The 17608-nt window shown below is 44.1% G+C and overlaps 1 protein-coding gene across 1 annotated transcript; it reads left to right on the top strand.

Moving 5' to 3' along the window:
• The first annotated feature begins 12150 nt into the window (after window positions 1-12150).
• LOC139262221 (ferritin heavy chain, oocyte isoform-like) lies at window positions 12151-16387 on the top strand. Its single transcript, XM_070877365.1, has 4 exons — window positions 12151-12252; window positions 15043-15189; window positions 15817-15942; window positions 16232-16387. Exons 1-4 carry the CDS (start codon window positions 12151-12153, stop codon window positions 16385-16387), a joined length of 531 nt encoding a protein of 176 aa, XP_070733466.1.
• Window positions 16388-17608: the final 1221 nt, after the last annotated feature.

The following is a 17608-nucleotide window of genomic DNA, read 5'->3' as shown; positions in this document are numbered from 1 at the left end:
CGTTTGCATTTATGGCCTTGTTGTCGGCCAAAAAGGACATTAGGGGTTTGTGAACTGTCTCCAGCTCAAATTTCCTGCCAAACAAATACTGGTGCATTTTCTTTACCGCATATACACATGCGAGCGCCTCCTTTTCTACCATCCCGTAGCCCCTTTCTGCCTGGGACAGACTCCTGGAGGCATAAGCTACTGGCTGTAACTGACCCTTGGCATTGACATGCTGCAACACACACCCGACATCATAGGACGACGCATCGCACGTTAACACAAGTTTCTTACATGGGTCATATAGCGTTAACAGATTGTTGGAACATAACAAATTGCGTGCTCTATTAAAAGCCCTTTCCTGGCTGTCCCCCCAGACCCATTCGCGACCTTTGCGTAGGAGCACGTGTAGCGGCTCTAGCAGCGTGCTCAATTTGGGAAGAAAGTTACCAAAATAGTTCAGGAGCCCCAGGAACGAATGCAGCTCCGTCGTGTTACGGGGTCTGGGTGCTCTCTGGATCGCTTCCGACTTGGATGCAGTAGGGCTGATCCCGTCTGCTGCTACCCTCATCCCCAGGAATTCTACCTCTGGAGCTAGGAAGACGCACTTCGCCTTTTTCAGTCGCAGACCTACCCAGTCCATTGTGGAGGTGTTCTTCAGTATCGTAACCAGTAATGAGGATGTCGTCCTGAAAAACCACCGTCCCTGGAATCGACTTGAGGAGGCTTTCCATATTTCGTTGGAAGATCGCGGCGGCCGAGCGAATCCCGAACGGACATCTGTTGTACTCAAACAACCCCTTGTGTGTCGTGATGGTGGTCAGCTTCTTCGACTCACTCGCCAGCTCCTGGGTCATGTAAGCTGAGGTCAGGTCCAATTTTGAAAAAAGTTTGCCACCGGATAGCGTCGCAAAGAGGTCCTCCGCTCTCGGTAGCGGGTACTGGTCTTGGAGTGACACCCGATTGATGGTGGCCTTGTAATCGCCACATATCCTGACCGACCCATCCGCCTTGAGCACCGGCACAATCGGGCTCGCCCAGTCACTGAATTCGACTGGCGAGATGATGCCTTCCCTCAACAGGTGGTCCAATTCGCCTTCTATCTTTTCCCGCATCACGTACGGCACCGCTCTGGCCTTGTGGTGTACTGGTCTGGCGTCCGGGTTTCTGTGAATCCCGACCTTGGCCCCCATGAAAGTGCCAATGCCGGGTTGAAATAATGAGTCAAATTTGTCCAGGATCTGTGAGCATGATACTCGCTCCACAGAGGAAATTGCATTAACATCGCCCCATTTCCAGTTCATGAAAGCAAGCCAACTCCTCCCCAGTAGTGCGGGACCGTCCCCTGGGACAATCCAGAGTGGCAACCTGTTCTCCGAATCTTTGTGGGTCACGACTACCTAGCTACCTAGCACCGGAATGATCTGCTTTGTGTAAGTCCGTAGCTGTGCGTCAATCGCCGATAATTTTGGCCTCCTGGCCTTGGATGCCCACAACTTTTCGAACTGTTTGATACCCATCAGGGACTGGCTGGCACCCGTGTCTAACTCCATTGATACTGGGATGCCATTGAGGAGCACTTTCATCATTATCGGTGGCGTCCTGGTGTATGAACTGTATACGTGCTCCACATGAACTCGCTGAACTTTAGCATCCAGCGATTTCCCCCAGTGTCCATTTCTGCAATTTCTGCAGGTATTTTGCTCATCTCTGCAAACTCCGGCTGAATGTATGCCTCCACGCCTCCAGCATGAGTTGCGGTTTGAAACAAAAGGTCCCTTGCCAGTCGATCGTCCCTGACTGCCCCTGTTATTGTCCTTGAGTGCACCATTAACAGGTGTTGATGGCCCCATTACTGGCCGCATTGTCCCTTGTAATGGCGTGAATCGCTGTTCAGCTTGCCATTGTCTCTGTCGAACTCCCCCTCTGGGTTCGACTACATGTTGGGGCATGCCTGACTGCCCTTGTCTGCCTGGAGAACTGTGTGCTGCTTTAACAATGTTGAATCTCTGTCCCAACCATTCCTTAACACAGTACCTCTCGTCTGTTCTGCTAGTGGCCATGCTCGCGTAGTTTAAATCCCAGTTTCTTGTCGCCATTGATACGTCCTTACTACACAGTATAAATGCACACGAGGCCCATGCTTGAGAGAAGGTCAGTCTGTGACCTGTCCTTTATTCCTTAGCACTCAAGTGATGAAGGTGGGTGGAGCTTCCCCTTTTATACCTGAAGGTCCAGGTTAGGAGTATCTCCCACCTAGTGGTCAGTGTTCTCACGGTGTACAACTTAGGTCAGTTTATACATGGGTTACAATGCTGGTTGAATACATGACAATACCCACCCTACTGTATGGATCAGAGGCATGGACGACTTACAGAAGGCACATCAAGTCGCTGGAGATACATCACCAAAGATGTCACCGCAAGATCCTGCAAATCCCCTGGGAAGACAGATGCACCGATATCAGTGTCCTCGCCCAGGCTAACATCCTCAGCATTGAAGCAGTAACCACACTCGATCGCCACGAAGTCCACATTCCAGACATGAGACTCCCTAAGCAACTGCTCCATGTGGAACTCCTTTATGGCAAACAAGCCAAAGGTGGGCAGCGGAAATGTTACAAGGTTTTTGGGAGTAATGTACTGACGTGGATAGGCAACTGGTTGGTAGACAGGAAGCAGAGTGTCGGGATAAATGGGTCCTTTTCTGAATGGCAGGCAGTGACTCGTGGAGTGCCGCAGGGCTCAGTGTTGGGACCCCAGCTCCTTACAATATACATTAACGATTTGGATGAAGGAATTGAGTGTAATATCTCCAAGTTTGCAGATGACACTAAACTGAGTGGCTGTGTGAGCTGTGAGGAGGACGCTCAGAGGCTGCAGGGTGACTTGGACAGGTTAAGTGAGTGGGCAAATGCATGGCAGATGCAGTATAATGTGGATAAATGTGAGGTTATCCATTTTGGGGGCAAAAACACGAAGGCAGAATATTATCTGAATGGCGGCAGATTAGGAAAAGGGGAGGTGCAACAAGACCTGGGTGTCATGGTTCATCAGTCATTGAAGGTTGGTGTTGTAGAGAGTAGAAATATATATAGACTTAGGCATTAGGCACCTGCTGGATATTTAAAACTCACATAAGCTTAAATGGACACACACATAAAATGGCTGCCCAGGCATTATGGGAAATCAGGTAGTCAAACTGTGAACTGTTGAACATTCACTGACCGAGCAATAACCCTGTGAGGCCCACTGTAGGAATGCCTGGGAAGACAGAGATAAGAAGGAAACCATCTCCTGTGAACAAGGCCATGAAACCAATTATTTCAGGAAGAAAGATAAGAGGGAAACCATTTGCTGTAAACAAGGCTATATACCAATTATTTCTCCCAGATGAAAGAACTAGGGAGAGAACCTATAACCGAACATATGGTTCCCTGGATAGTAGGAGAATTCTATTGGGTTAAAGAACCTATATGTAATCTATAATCGTTCTGATTGGCTTGTGTCCAGCCGTGATGGGCTGTGTAACTGTAGTAAACTGTTTTGTAACTGTTGTGAAACATATAAAGGTACATGTAACTCTTTGTTCTGTGAAGAGAAACCTGGATACGGTCCTGAGTTTTTCCTTCCCGCTGAGCGTAATAAAAGCTGCTTCAGCATTGGAACCGACCCTGAGTGTTGAGTGATTCTTCTAAGAAAACACTAACGCTAACAATGGCGTAGTCGGCAGGATTTCCCGGAGTCGCTGGACGCCCTTGGAAAAAAAACCCGGGTGAGTATAAAAAACAATTTTTAAGTATAAAGGGTGCGGAAGGTGGAAGCTGGTTGATCGACATGAGGAGACAGTCTAATATCTCAAACGCCTAGCCTGAGCCTGAATTAAGAGGACTTTTGTCCCACGTGACGGCCAGGAACCAAGTAGGCGTAGGGAACACACTTAGACCGTGGGATCGTGATACCGAGAGACATCTTCCGGACTCAGTAGTGTAATTTGAAATACCCCGGGATAGAACCAAGCGGTGTACAGCGGCTAACGGAATCCAAACCTGTGAACAGGGTCGGACCAACAGGCTGAGCGGTGGTAGGTAGTCGTTAAGGATACGTAGAGCACTGCGGGAATTGCTTAAACGCGTTTTTAAGAATTGTATAAGTTTGTGCAACAGCAGAACTTGTGACCTGACAGTAGCCAAGAGACAGTTTACTACAAGTCGCGCTAGAAAGAAAGCGGACCTCTGAGAGTAGATTCCTAACGGTAGTAGTCCTACCCAGGAATGGCCATGAAAACAAGAAAACTCGAGTGGGGACCAGAAGGGTCGCTTACCCGCCACCTGGCGGAAAAACAAAAGAAGCTAATTGAAAAAATGATTAAAGCAGGGTGGAATCCTCAGGAATTAGTTATGTGAGGAATTATTTAGATAAAACTACGAATTCCCTGAAAGGTCATGGATCCAAAAATAGAGCCGGCCAAAACAAGAAGAGAGACTGTTGTAAATGTCTGATCGTTGAGTGAGAAGTGTGTGTGTGATTTTTGACTGCAGAATGAATTTTTTATGTTTTCATGTTCCGAAAGCCTGGTTGGAAGAGGAATGCAAGTGTCTGTTTATTTTAGAAACAGAGTGAAAGTCTTTTTTTAAACCCTTTGTAATGTTGTCCTGTATGTGGGAAGTTTTAAGACATTTAAGTTAGAAACGCAGGTGTGGATTTATTCGGATGATAAGTTACGGAGCTAGGAAAATAAACAAATAAAGAATAGGTTTGTTGAGCAAAATATTTATTTGACATGCTCACTTACTTGCCGAAAGAAAACATGCAATGATTGATTGGGTTGAAAGACATAAATTTAGTCTCGGAATGAGATAAAGAATGCTTTAAAAAAAAAAGAGCTTCTAAAAAAAAAGTTTTAAATAAAGATTGAAATTACAACGTTTGAATTGGGATTTTGAGATATTCAGAGAAGGCACAGGAAATACTGAGGTGGATTTAAAAAAAAAAAGAGAAAGATTAAATTAAATCTGATCAGGTCAAACTCCTGGGCAAGTGGCGAGCTATCTGCGAAGGTGTAAAAGGAACTTTTGGAAAATGTTAAAAAACAGCAAGCTTTAGTAACGACTTTGAAACTGGAGCATTTTGAGATAACGAAAGGCAGCACTCAAACTCTCAAAGCTGGTCTCCATTCCAGTTATGGAGAAAAAAGAAAAAGATAAAGACGCCACTTTGAAAGTAAACAAATGATTTTAAATTAACAACTTTATGGAGTTACGAACCCTCCGTGTAAAATACAAAACCTAATTTGAAGAAAGGAAAAAAAAAGATGTAACGGACTAAATGGAAAAAGACATAACTTACTAAATACTAGTTGATGTTTGCTGTGAAAAAGATATTGGTTTAATTAGAAGAGAAAAAAAAATTGGAATAAGTAAAAAAACACTCTACATGGATTCGAATTTTCAATTATGAAAAAGTTTCAATGCAGTTTGAAAAGATTTCCAAAATGGACAGTGTTTATCAAAAATGTCCCGAACAGTCTAAACAAGCAGGAGGGTTTTGAAGATAACGAGGAGAAAGAGAGAAATTTAAAAAAAACAGAATTGAATTTCAGTAAACAAAATTGCTATTGTATGTGTGGTCTTGTTTTAAAACAATTTAAAAAAAAAAAATTCTTTGGCAAGTACTTGAATTAGAAGTTAAGAAAACATTGGAGTTTACTCTAATGATTTATGCTGTTTAACGGATTCCTAATTTCGAAGCCAGTTTTGAAGGCACAAAGACTTTTTTTTTCAGATGATTACGTGAAGTCACGTAATGACATCAGGTCTTCTTACAAACCTGGAAAGGAGTTAACCCTTTCCATTGACAGCCGTTTTATACTGAACATTATTAATTTGGATTTCTTAATAGGGAAAAAAAAAAGACTCACCTAACAGAGGAAACAAAAATAAAAACAGAACTAGCTTATGTAATAATGCTTGCCTGATACAATAAAGAAATAGATATTCAATAAAACAAATTGAAGAGTTAAAAGCTAAGATAAACAGGCTGGAAGAGATAACAGGACTAGATGGATAGTGCAGTGCGCAGCCATAGCACCATCACCTCTGGCAATAGAGCCAATGTACCCCACGGTGGGTAGGTGTAGTCCACAAACTCAACCTAACGGTAAAGCAGACAGCGATGTTTGGAGGAATAGCTTTGGCCTTGGTCATAATAGGAGTTTGGGTAATATTTAAGTGAGTAAAGACACGGGCGCACGCCCTACAGATTCAGCTCGAAATGGTTCGATTATAACCTTGTGCTTCTGATTTTGCAGGGTGACAGGGACTCTCGTAGAGCAAAAAACTTAACCCCTGGTGACGACCAGGCCGTCTGTTTAAAATTACAGATAATACTTACCGGAATGGGAATACGAACGGCGCTACTCGTAATCTGGATAGCCCTGCGACATGCACGTACCCTGGGCAACAACGACGGACAGCAGAGCACGCTGGAAATAAACAACTATATGAACTATGGAGTCTTGTTTAATTTAACGGACGGAATGTGCTTCCCAGCAGCCAAGGACTGGAGAAAGGACAGGACTTATTTTAATAAGAATCCTAATAAGAATAAGAGTATGTGTACAGTGCTCCACGGGTATAAGGAGCAGATGCATTAAACGGAGGGATGTCAAAGGGCCTGATGAATGTACTTTCGGCATAATTTGCGCGCCTCCGGGACAATCCCAGCAATCAGTCATCCGCAAGAAGGGAATGGGGCTGTGTGGGTATTACGAGGAGGCGGGGGCGGCTGCAATATAATTGTATGTATGTTTCTCACCCCCTCCGACACCGCGCCCCATAAGAATCACTACATTGCCCGAAGAACTGCCTTGTCCCATAACTACTAAGGGACCAGAAAATGGGATTGCAATGTACAACGAAGGGGAATTATTGTATGATAATGTTAAACATGAAATTGTGCCTGTTCTGATCAATATTTCAGGCATCCAGATGCTGGAATACTGCACCGAACAGTCAAGGAAGATGTACAATGTATTAAGTAAAGTTGTAATGCAGCAGGCTGCCGATGCAATGGGTGCCAGTAAGTTCCGGGGACAGGGGTTAGCACCCAGGGTGAAGAGGGAAATAGTAAATGATGTTGCTACCGTTTTCAATACAGGAACCTCCGTAGTGAACTCGATAGACATACAAGGGTTAAATGAGAGGGTAGAACAGCTTAAAGGGGTGATGAAGGGGTTATTGGAGAGGGTGGAGCAAAACCAGGAAGACCAGGCCAACCTAGGAAAGGAGGGGGCCGAAATCCAGTTGGATGGCATCTCAGTCCTGGAAGCTCACGCTAAAACCATCAATCACCTCATTGATAGAGAACAGGAAGATACAATAAAGCAAAGACAGGGGCAACTCTGTCATGCTTATGGTCTGTGGATGGTGGGACAGATCCGCCACAACCTCAACCAGATCCAACGCGGGGAGGTACCCGATTGGATAGACAGTTCACATTTAGCTCAGTTGGCGAACCAAAGGGGGACACTGGATAATTGTACTCTGAAGGGACTGACCCGAGTATACCCCGCAATTCCAGATTGCCAGATGGGTAGGACTACCGGGATAGGGATAGTCCTGTTGATCCCTATAGCAACGCCGGACTCAGGGCCGTTCCCCTTATACCAACTAGAGAATATCGGAGTAATACGGGAAAATGTCTCCATACGCTACTACCTAACCACCACCTCTGCCGTTCGTCGAAACAACATACTTACTGGGATTTCCCTAGCAGATTGCAAGCAAAGGGGGGAAATCACAGTATGCCCTCACCCGGTGGGCCGAGGGGAACTAGACGAGTGCGGGTTTAACCGAACCAACGGGTGTGTACTAGAAATAGTGCCCGCACACATGCACTTCGCGAGGGCAGGCTACGGAGGGAGGGGAAGATACTGCGTCTCTACTACTGAGCGTTCATACCAGTATAATGACCTGCAGTGCCCTATACCGCAGCCAAACTTTTGCTTTACACCACTACGACCTGTCGCGATCGGGCAAGCGCATATCACCCAGGTTAGGCGCCGGAAGTCCGAAGTTATTGAAGTAACTGATCAGCTCCATGATCATTTGCAGGATTATGACGAGCCAGAGCAGGTCCCTATCCCACATCTAACCGAGGTATTACGGGAGTTGAGGCTCAGAGTGGGTCAATCTTTAAAACTCTATCACCAGCTACAAACTAAAATCAAAGAAGATACCGAGGTAGACTTACAAAGTCAGAGTTGGTGGAGAAAGGTCTGGGACTGGGGAATAAATGTGAACATCCACCCATGGATCCGAATTATTTCACACACACTGGTCGGAATACAATTAATCTTAGCAATAACATGGGGCGTGATGGCCTGCCAGGTATGCAGGCGCCACAAACGGCGGAAACGGACTAATCACCGTTCCCTGGATATTAAACAGGCCTGTTTGATAAGGGGACGGGAGGAGCTAGCCTTTGTTAATTTGATTTAAGCAACCGGAACTCCTGAAACCGCGTGACTGGCCAGCACGTTGAGGCAAGGAGTACCGGGCAGTGCACAAATATCAGATAAAGGCAGTACGGTCGGTTAAAAGGGGACTAGGACTAGTCCCTTTACCGAAAGGGGGGAATTGTTGTAGAGAGTAGAAATATATATAGACTTAGGCATTAGGCACCTGCTGGATATTTAAAACTCACATAAGCTTAAATGGACACACACATAAAATGGCTGCCCAGGCATTATGGGAAATCAGGTAGTCAAACTGTGAACTGTTGAACGTTCACTGACCGAGCAATAACCCTGTGAGGCCCACTGTAGGAATGCCTGGGAAGACAGAGATAAGAAGGAAACCATCTCCTGTGAACAAGGCCATGAAACCAATTATTTCAGGAAGAAAGATAAGAGGGAAACCATTTGCTGTAAACAAGGCTATATACCAATTATTTCTCCCAGATGAAAGAACTAGGGAGAGAACCTATAACCGAACATATGGTTCCCTGGATAGTAGGAGAATTCTATTGGGTTAAAGAACCTATATGTAATCTATAATCGTTCTGATTGGCTGTGTAACTGTAGTAAACTGTTTTGTAACTGTTGTGAAACATATAAAGGTACATGTAACTCTTTGTTCTGTGAAGAGAAACCTGGATACGGTCCTGAGTTTTTCCTTCCCGCTGAGCGTAATAAAAGCTGCTTCAGCATTGGAACCGACCCTGAGTGTTGAGTGATTCTTCTAAGAAAACACTAACGCTAACAGTTGGCATGCAGGTACAGCAGGCGTTGAAGAAGGCAAATGGTATGTTGACCTTCATAGCAAGGGGATTTGATTATAGGAGCAGGGAGGTCTTACTGCAGGTGTACAGGGCCTTAGTGAGGCCTCACTTGGAATATTGTGTTCAGTTTTGGTCTCTTAATCTGAGGAAGGACGTTCTGCTATTGAGGGAGTGCAGCGAAGGATCACCAGACTAATTCCAGGGATGTCTGGACTGACATATGAGGAGAGACTGGATCAACTGGGCCTTTATTCACTGGAGATTAGAAGGATGAGAGGGGATCTCGTAGAAACGTATAAGATTCTGACGGGACTGGACAGGTTAAACATAGAAACATAGAAAATAGGTGCAGGAGTAGGCCATTCGGCCCTTCTAGCCTGCACCGCCATTCCATGAGTTCATGGCTGAACATTCAACTTCAGTACCCCATTCCTGCTTTCTCACCATACCCCTTGATCCCCCTAGTAGTAAGGACCTCATCTAACTCCTTTTTGAATATATTTAGTGAATTGGCCTCAACAACTTTCTGTGGTAGAGAATTCCACAGGTTCACCACTCTCTGGGTGAAGAAGTTCCTCCGCATCTCGGTCCTAAATGGCTTACCCCTTATCCTTAGACTGTGACCTCTGGTTCTGGACTTCCCCAACATTGGGAACATTCTTCCTGCATCTAACCTGTCTAACCCCGTCAGAATTTTAAATGTTTCTATGAGGTCCCCTCTCATTCTTCTGAACTCCAGTGAATACAAGCCCAGTTGATCCAGTCTTTCTTGATAGGTCAGTCCCGCCATCCCGGGAATCAGTCTGGTGAACCTTCGCTGCACTCTCTCAATAGCAAGAATGTCCTTCCTCAGGTTAGGAGACCAAAACTGTACACAATACTCCAGGTGTGGCCTCACCAATGCCCTGTACAACTGTAGCAACACCTCCCTGCCCCTGTTAGATGCGGAAAGAATGTTCCCGATGTTGGGGAAATCCAGAACCAGGTGGCATAGTCTTAGGATAAGAGGTAGGCCATTTAGGACTGAGATGAGGAGAAACTTCTTCACTCAGAGAGTTGTTAACCTGTGGAATTGCCTGCCGCAGAGAGTTGTTGATGCCAGTTCATTGGATATATTCAAGAGGGAGTTAGATATGGCCCTTGCGGCTAAGGCGATCAAGGGGTATGGAGAGAAAGCAGGAAAGGGGTATTGAGGGAATGATCAGCCATGATCTTACTGAATGACGCTGCAGACTCGAAGGGCCGAATGGCCTACTCCTGCACCTATTTTCGATGTTTCTCTGTCTCTATGCAAGGACACCCTCAAAGTCTCCCTGATGAAGTGCAACAGCACCACTGACACCTGGGAGACCCTGGCCTAAGACCACATTAGGTGGAGAAAGTGCATCCGGGAGGGCGTTGTGCCTTTCGAATCTCAACGCTGTGAGCGTGAAGAGGTCAGGCGCAGGCAGCGGAAAGAGCATGTGGTAAATCAGTGCCACCCACCCGCTTACCCCGACGAATATCTGTTCCATCTGTGACAGGGTCTGAGGCTTTCGTGTTGGACTGTTCAGCCACCAAAGATCTCATTTTAGGAGTGAAAGCAAGTCTTCCTCGATGATGAGGGAGTGCCTATGATGATGGGTTCAGCTGCAGGTATTCCTCGCTCTGAGCTCAGAACTGTGCTAATGGATAACCCTCATCTGTGTCTTTTTATCTCCAGAATTGACTATTTCAATGCTCTCCTGCTAGCATTACATACTCTATAAACTTAAGCTTATCCAAAACTCTGCTGCCTGTATCCTAACACACACCTAGTCCCACTCACCCATAACCCCTGTGCTTGTGGACCATCATTGGCTCCCGGTCTGACAGCGCCTCAAATTCAAGATTCTTATCCTTGTATTAAAATCCCACCATGGCCCCTCCCTCACCTCTTTTTCCAGCACATTGATAATATCGGTGCTGTTTCCTGCTCTCACAATAAACTAGAACATTTAATTCACTATGTTTCCAATTTCCACCCTTCACTCACCTTCACATGGTCCATTTCTGTCACTTCACTTCCCTTTCTTGACTTCTCTGTCTCTATTTCTAGACATAAGTCTATCGACAAATATCCAATGAGTTATTGGGATGTTGCTTCAAACCTGCAGATATCTGCAAATGACCAACCCACTGAACAATCCAGAACTATTAAAAAGACACTGACTCGCAAACAACAGAGGATTCAATGAATCTTTCAAGGTTGCCATTAACTGGTCCAGGCAGAGCACGGTCAATAGGATGTTCTCTCCGTCTGCCTGCCTCTCTCCCGTAGCTATATCCGTGTCCGGGTATCCCTGGAGAGGGAGCACGCGGTGTCCACTGGTATGCTTGAGGCTTTCCGTGACCGGTGAGCACCAGAGGGACTGGAGTGCAGCATGGATACAAGGAAATAATGGTAAATTTTTTAAGTTTTTATGTTAGTTTTGTCATAATATGGATCTTACAGTTTATTCCCTCTTATAAAGGGAGCACTTATGGTTTAAGTGTTTGCAATAGCTGATTTAATCATTCCAATAATTAGCCTAAAGAATAGAGTATCCAATTAACCTGTGACTCTGGATATTTGAACTGTGTTTGTGGAAAGTTAGGACAATTGAGATCCTCATTGAGATGTCAGCCAATGATACTCATTCTTCAAAGATCTGACTGGCTCTGGGAGTCCAACTCCCCTCCTCCCTTTACTTGATTGGTGCTCTGAGAGGCAACAATGTCTGATTGGGTATTGATGACTGTCACTCACTATCAAGAGTGCCACACCCTGGATGATCCCTCAGTATTAATACAGGAGTTTGAATTTGGCTAAATGTTACTTTTGTACTTCTACAAAGTTTTTACTTTGGAAAAATAGAACATTAAGATGGTGTCTCAAGTGTGTCAGAACTACCACCAGGACTGTGAGGATGTTGTCAACAAGCAGATCAACATGGAGCTCTATTCCTCCTATGTTTATCTCTCTATGGTGAGTTTTGTGTGTTTTGCCACTTCACCATAGAGACTATGTAATGTGAATGTATAAAATCCTGTGCTGTACCTAGCCCACCTAGTTCTCTCTTTTGGCCCTGCCCCCACCCCCCCCCCTCCCCCCCTCCCCCTTCAATCTATGCAGTGAATTAACTTTTAAAGCGAAAATATAATACAATTTATCTTCCTGTGAATTCATTAACAAACTGTTTTTTGCAGCAGCTGTATCATCATATGATTATCTTGATTCTTTTTTCCTGGGCTCTTTAGCTTGAAGTTTATTTGGAATATATGCTGCACTCAATGCAAGGAATTTAGAATTTGTATCCTCATTCTAAATCACTCCATGGACTTTCCTTACATTGCTGGTTCAATGGGTGATGTCATAAAAATACAGCTGGGCCATTTTGGAGGGAAGTCAGGAAGTATTCTTTCCCACAAGTGTGGTGGAAATCTGAAGCACTCTCCCAGTCATCCCTCACCTCCACAGGGGGAGGATGGGAAGAAAGTGTTACAAATGTTTCTGCTTCCCTTTTGTTCATAGTGTTTCTAACCTCTTAATTTTAAGTACCAGTTTGTATGCTTCTGTCTTTCCTCTAACTTAACTTTCTTTGCTTTATTGGTGCTAATTTTCAATTGTCTGCACTCAGTCGACTCTCCCTTAACCCCTGAACCTTCAAGCACCTCAAATTCTGAGGAGTTCTCAACTTTTATTCTGTGGTCTCTGGTTCTCCTCTACAATGCTTTGATTTGTGTAGACTGTGCCAAATTAATGCTGCTTGTGGTAGTTTTAGTTCCTTGGCATGAATGTCGTCAGTAAAACTCCGCTAGTTTTTCTCTCTTTTTTTGTATGTTATGAATTCTGCAATGTGTTTGGGTCTCTAGTTTAGCAAGTTGCTTTGACTTCCAATACTACTTCACAACTAGTATGTACAAAATATATTTTAGTCACTAAACAATGATTATTGGAGTGTGCTAATGGTGACCAGGGTATAAATCTTGTGGCAATTCCTTGACTCCTTTCCAGAACTGCAATGAATATTGTGTGCCAAGAGTTAAGGTTCCAGTTTTGAGCATGTTCAATCAAAGCTGAGTTGGTGATCATGGAATGATGCAGCACAGGAGGCCATTCAGTCCATTGTGTGTCAATTTTGGGTGGAGCGATACAACTGTGTTCCCATAGCCTGCAAATTTTTGCAAATCACGAAGAGGATGAGACTGTGGAGTTGGTCATGGGGAACAGATGGCAGAAAATCTGAAATATTTTGCATTTGTCTTTAAGGTTGAGGACAGAATCAATATTCCAACGGTGGATATTCAAGGGACTATGCGGGGTGGGTGAAGAACTTGATGCAATCACAATCAGCTAAGGAGGTAGTACTCAGTAAGATAATGGAGCTAAAGGCAGATAAATGGACCTGATGGCTTGCATCCTCGGGTCTTGAAGTATCGGCAGGGATTGTGGATGCATTGGTTGTAATTTACCAAAATTCCCTGGATTCTGGGGAGGCCCCAGCAGCTTGTAAAGCTGCAAATGTAAATCCCCTATTTATAAAAGGCAGGCAACTATAGACAAGTTGGCCTCATATCTGTGATTTATAAAAATGTTGGAGTCCATTTATTAAACTAGCAGGACATTTGGAAAAGCAAAATTTGATCAGGTAAAGTCTGCATGGATTTATGAAGGAGAAGTAGTATTTAACACATTTGCTGGAATTCTTTTTGAGGATGTAATGAACAGGGTGGATAAAGGGGAACCAGAGGCTGTGGTGTATTTGGACTTCCAGAATGCATTTGACAAGGTGTGACATAAAAGGTTACTGCACAAGATAAAAGTTCACAGGCTTTGGGGATAATATATTAGCATGGATAGAGGATTGGCTAAAGAACTGAGTTGGGATAAATGGTTTATTTTCTGGTTGGCAACTAGTAGAGTGCTGTAGGGATCAGTGCTGGAACTCCAACTCTTTACAATCTATCTTCCACTCAGTCCCTTCTTCCAAGTTGGTAACGTAGCCTAATTTGTTGGTCCTCCTATCTTTGTATCATCAATAATGTGAGGAGGACAAACAATTCTGGAAAAGAACATAGGCAGGCTAAGTGAGTGGGCAAAAATGTGATTGTTTGAAAGTGAGGTCATGCACCTTGGCTGAAAGAAATCTGAGCAAATTTTTATTTGCAATCTTGCTCCATTTAAAGTGCCACAGTACAGTGGGGTGGGGTGCCTCTACTCATGGGAGTTCAAAAAAATGAGGTGATCTTATTGCAATGTATAAGATTGAGGAGGTTTGACTGGGTGGATGCAGAGAGGATGTTTCCACTGATGGGGGAGACTAGAACTAGAGGGCATGATCTTTAAATAAGGGGCTGCCCATTTAAAACAGGAGAAATCTCTTCTGAGGGTTGTCAATCTATGGCATTTGCTGCCTCAGATGTGGAAAGCTGAGACATTGAATAAATTTAAGCCTGTAATACACTTAAATGCTAATGGGTTATGGTGGGGAAGTGGAGATGAGTCCATGATCAGATCAGCCATAATCTTGAATGGCCATATGGTCTACTCCTGTTCTTGTAAAGTTTCCATTTGCCAGTTTCCCTATTGCTGCAGCTGAGATTATCCAATGTCTTTGCCAGGTTAGTTGAGTAGGTGCTAGTTTCCATAACTATGTACATACAAGTTCAGTGAGACTGAGCCCTTGAAAGCAAGAGAAGAGTTTGCTTTATGTACAGTGCCCATGATAATGGGTTTGCCATGCAATAATCAACTACTCTTCTGATCTCTCTGCAGTCCTTCTACTTTGACCGGGATGATGTTGCCCTGCGTCACTTTGCCAAGTTCTTCAAGGAGCAGTCACATGAGGAACGTGAGCATGCTGAGAAACTGATGAAATTCCAGAATCGGCGTGGAGGCCGAATCATCCTGGCGGACATCAAGGTTTGGCTCCATAAACGAGGGGCCTTCTGTCTGGCTTCCCTTAAACTGATTGTTCCCAATACATTCTAAAGCAGTTGGTTCCAATTTATAACACAGGAACCCGCCATTCGAACAAACTGGTCCATGCTGGTGATCAGGCTCCAGATGTCGTCGTCCCACCTTGCTTTATCCAGCAACATATCCTTCTTCTTTTCCTTTTCCCCCTCATGTACTTATTTAGCTTCCCCTTAAATACATCCAATTTGACACCAGTGGTTGATGGCTTAATGCAGTAATTCAATATTCTAACACTAGTTCATGGTAACCTAGACATCTGATTGCATTTTTTTTATTCCTAATTTCCTTTAAATACTGTCTTGTTTCCAAACCTGTATACTGCTTCAACTATTACATATTTTCCACCAGAGGGCACTGCAGTTGGAGACTTGTAGGTTACCTGTACAGGTGTGCCATGCCCAGTATAAAAGGCAGGCCACCAGGTGTAATTCTCACTCGAGTTACATTAAATGGACTAAGGTCATGTCAGTTAAAGTACAATACATTACCTTGTAGAGTTATCAGAGCATCTAAAGACAAATAATATTTGTTCACTTGCAATGGATTAAACAAACAAGACTTCCTGTTCAGAAACCAGAGCAGGATGAGTGGAGCAATGGTCTGGAGGTGATGCAGAGAGCTCTGCAGATGGAGAAGAATGTGAACCAGAGTCTGCTGGATCTGCACAAACTCTCCACTGGGAGGACAGACCCTCATGTAAGTTCCTAATGCTTCAATGTGGGCTTTTGGGTAAGTTGCTGTTCTTGAACTTAATTTAAAAAGATCTGTGCCCAATAGCTTTCTGTTTATTTTTTGGGGTAGATATTGTAAATGTTTGATTTCAGCACTTTTTTTGTACAGCATCTAAATGATGCCATAAGTCCATCCATTTCAATTGCACCACTTAATTATCCTCCAGTCTGACGATTAAAATCCAAACTCTCGAGCAGTAGGCTCCAATGTTCCTTGATATTTCCTACTATTATAACTTGTTTTCTCCTTTCAGTTGTGTGACTTCCTGGAGACCCACTACTTGGATGAACAAGTGAAGATGATCAAGAAGCTTGGTGATCACATCACCAACCTGAAGAGACTGGGAGCACCTGAGAATGGCCTGGGAGAGTACCTGTTTGACAAGCACACTCTGGGGGACAGTGACTGAAGCTTGTGTTTATACAATCTCTGAGATTCTGTCCTACATATAATGGTGGCTTTGTACAAGCTGAGACTTGGCTCCTGATGTGAAATGTAATTAACTGTAAATAAACTGTTCAATATTGGACTGGATTTTGTCTCCTTGCAAGTTTGTGGTTGCTTATTTTCCATTTACTGTAACTTGTTTGCAGCACAAGTATTGCACTAGGCAATGTGACAGTCATACATTGGCTTCCTGTGCTGTACCCATTCAGCCTGTCGATCCTGTGCTGACTCTCCAAGAGCATTTCAGCTAGTCCCATTCCCCTGCACTTTCCCTTTAGCCCTGCAAATTTTTTTTCTTCAGGTACTGATTGAAGCTGCCTCCACCACCCTCGGGCAGTACAATCCAGATACTAAGCACTCACTGCTTAAAAGTTTTTCCTCATAGGCTGTGGTTTTTCTGCCAATTGCCTTAAATTTGTGTCTGCTGGTTCTCAACCATTCTGCCAGTGGGAACAGTCTTACAATTTATCTCTTTGCTGGGGTAATTTCAATATATTGAGATGTATATTCATAAACATAAATAGGAGCAGTAGCAGCTCATTTGGCCTTTGAAGCCTGCACCACCATTCAATAGGATCATAACTGATCCTTTAACACCACCATATTCATGCTTTTACCCCATAGCCCTTGATGCCTTTTTATATCAAGATATCTATCTCCTTCTTAAATATATTCAGTGATTGGGTTCCACTGCCTTCTGTAGTCAACAGTTCCCCAGCTTCCCCATCCTGAGTGAAAACATTTCTCATCTCAGTACTAAATTTCATGAGCCTGTGACCTTTTATTATCTTCCCAGCCAGGCGGCACTTCCTCCCCACATCCAGTCTATCCAACCCAGTCAGAATTTTATGTTTCAATAAGATCCCCTTTCACTCTTCTAGTGAAATACAGGCCTAGTCAGCCAAATCTTTCTTAATACAACAATCTTTCCATCCAAGGAATCTGTCTGGTGGGACTTTGCTGTGCTCTTTCATGGTTAGGGAGACCCAAAACAGTGCACAATACACCAGGTGTAGTTTCACCAAGGCCCTGAATAATTGTAAGACAACCTTGCTCCTGTACTGTGGGGAAAAATTGGAAATATTACATTTGGGTTTCCTCCTCTATCTATATATTCCAAGCACAAATCCCTGTTGTATCCCACTAGTCACTGCCCATCACCCAGGAAAAGACCTGTTTATTC

Source organism: Pristiophorus japonicus, chromosome 4, assembly GCF_044704955.1.
Source record: "Pristiophorus japonicus isolate sPriJap1 chromosome 4, sPriJap1.hap1, whole genome shotgun sequence".
NCBI classification, from domain to species: domain Eukaryota; kingdom Metazoa; phylum Chordata; class Chondrichthyes; family Pristiophoridae; genus Pristiophorus; species Pristiophorus japonicus.
Note: the sequence above shows the minus strand (reverse complement) of the source record. Positions and strands in the feature narration are given on the sequence as shown.

What these genes read in the sequence shown, in the direction of transcription:
- LOC139262221 (XM_070877365.1), top strand. Translation starts at nt 12,151, where the DNA reads ATGGTGTCTCAAGTGTGTCAGAACTACCACCAGGACTGTGAGGATGTT. An exon ending in TCATCCTGGCGGACATCAAG is followed by an intron (nt 15,190 to 15,816) that starts GTTTGGCTCCAT and finishes CTTCCTGTTCAG; the next exon opens with AAACCAGAGCAGGATGAGTG. An exon ending in CTGGGAGGACAGACCCTCAT is followed by an intron (nt 15,943 to 16,231) that starts GTAAGTTCCTAA and finishes TTCTCCTTTCAG; the next exon opens with TTGTGTGACTTCCTGGAGAC.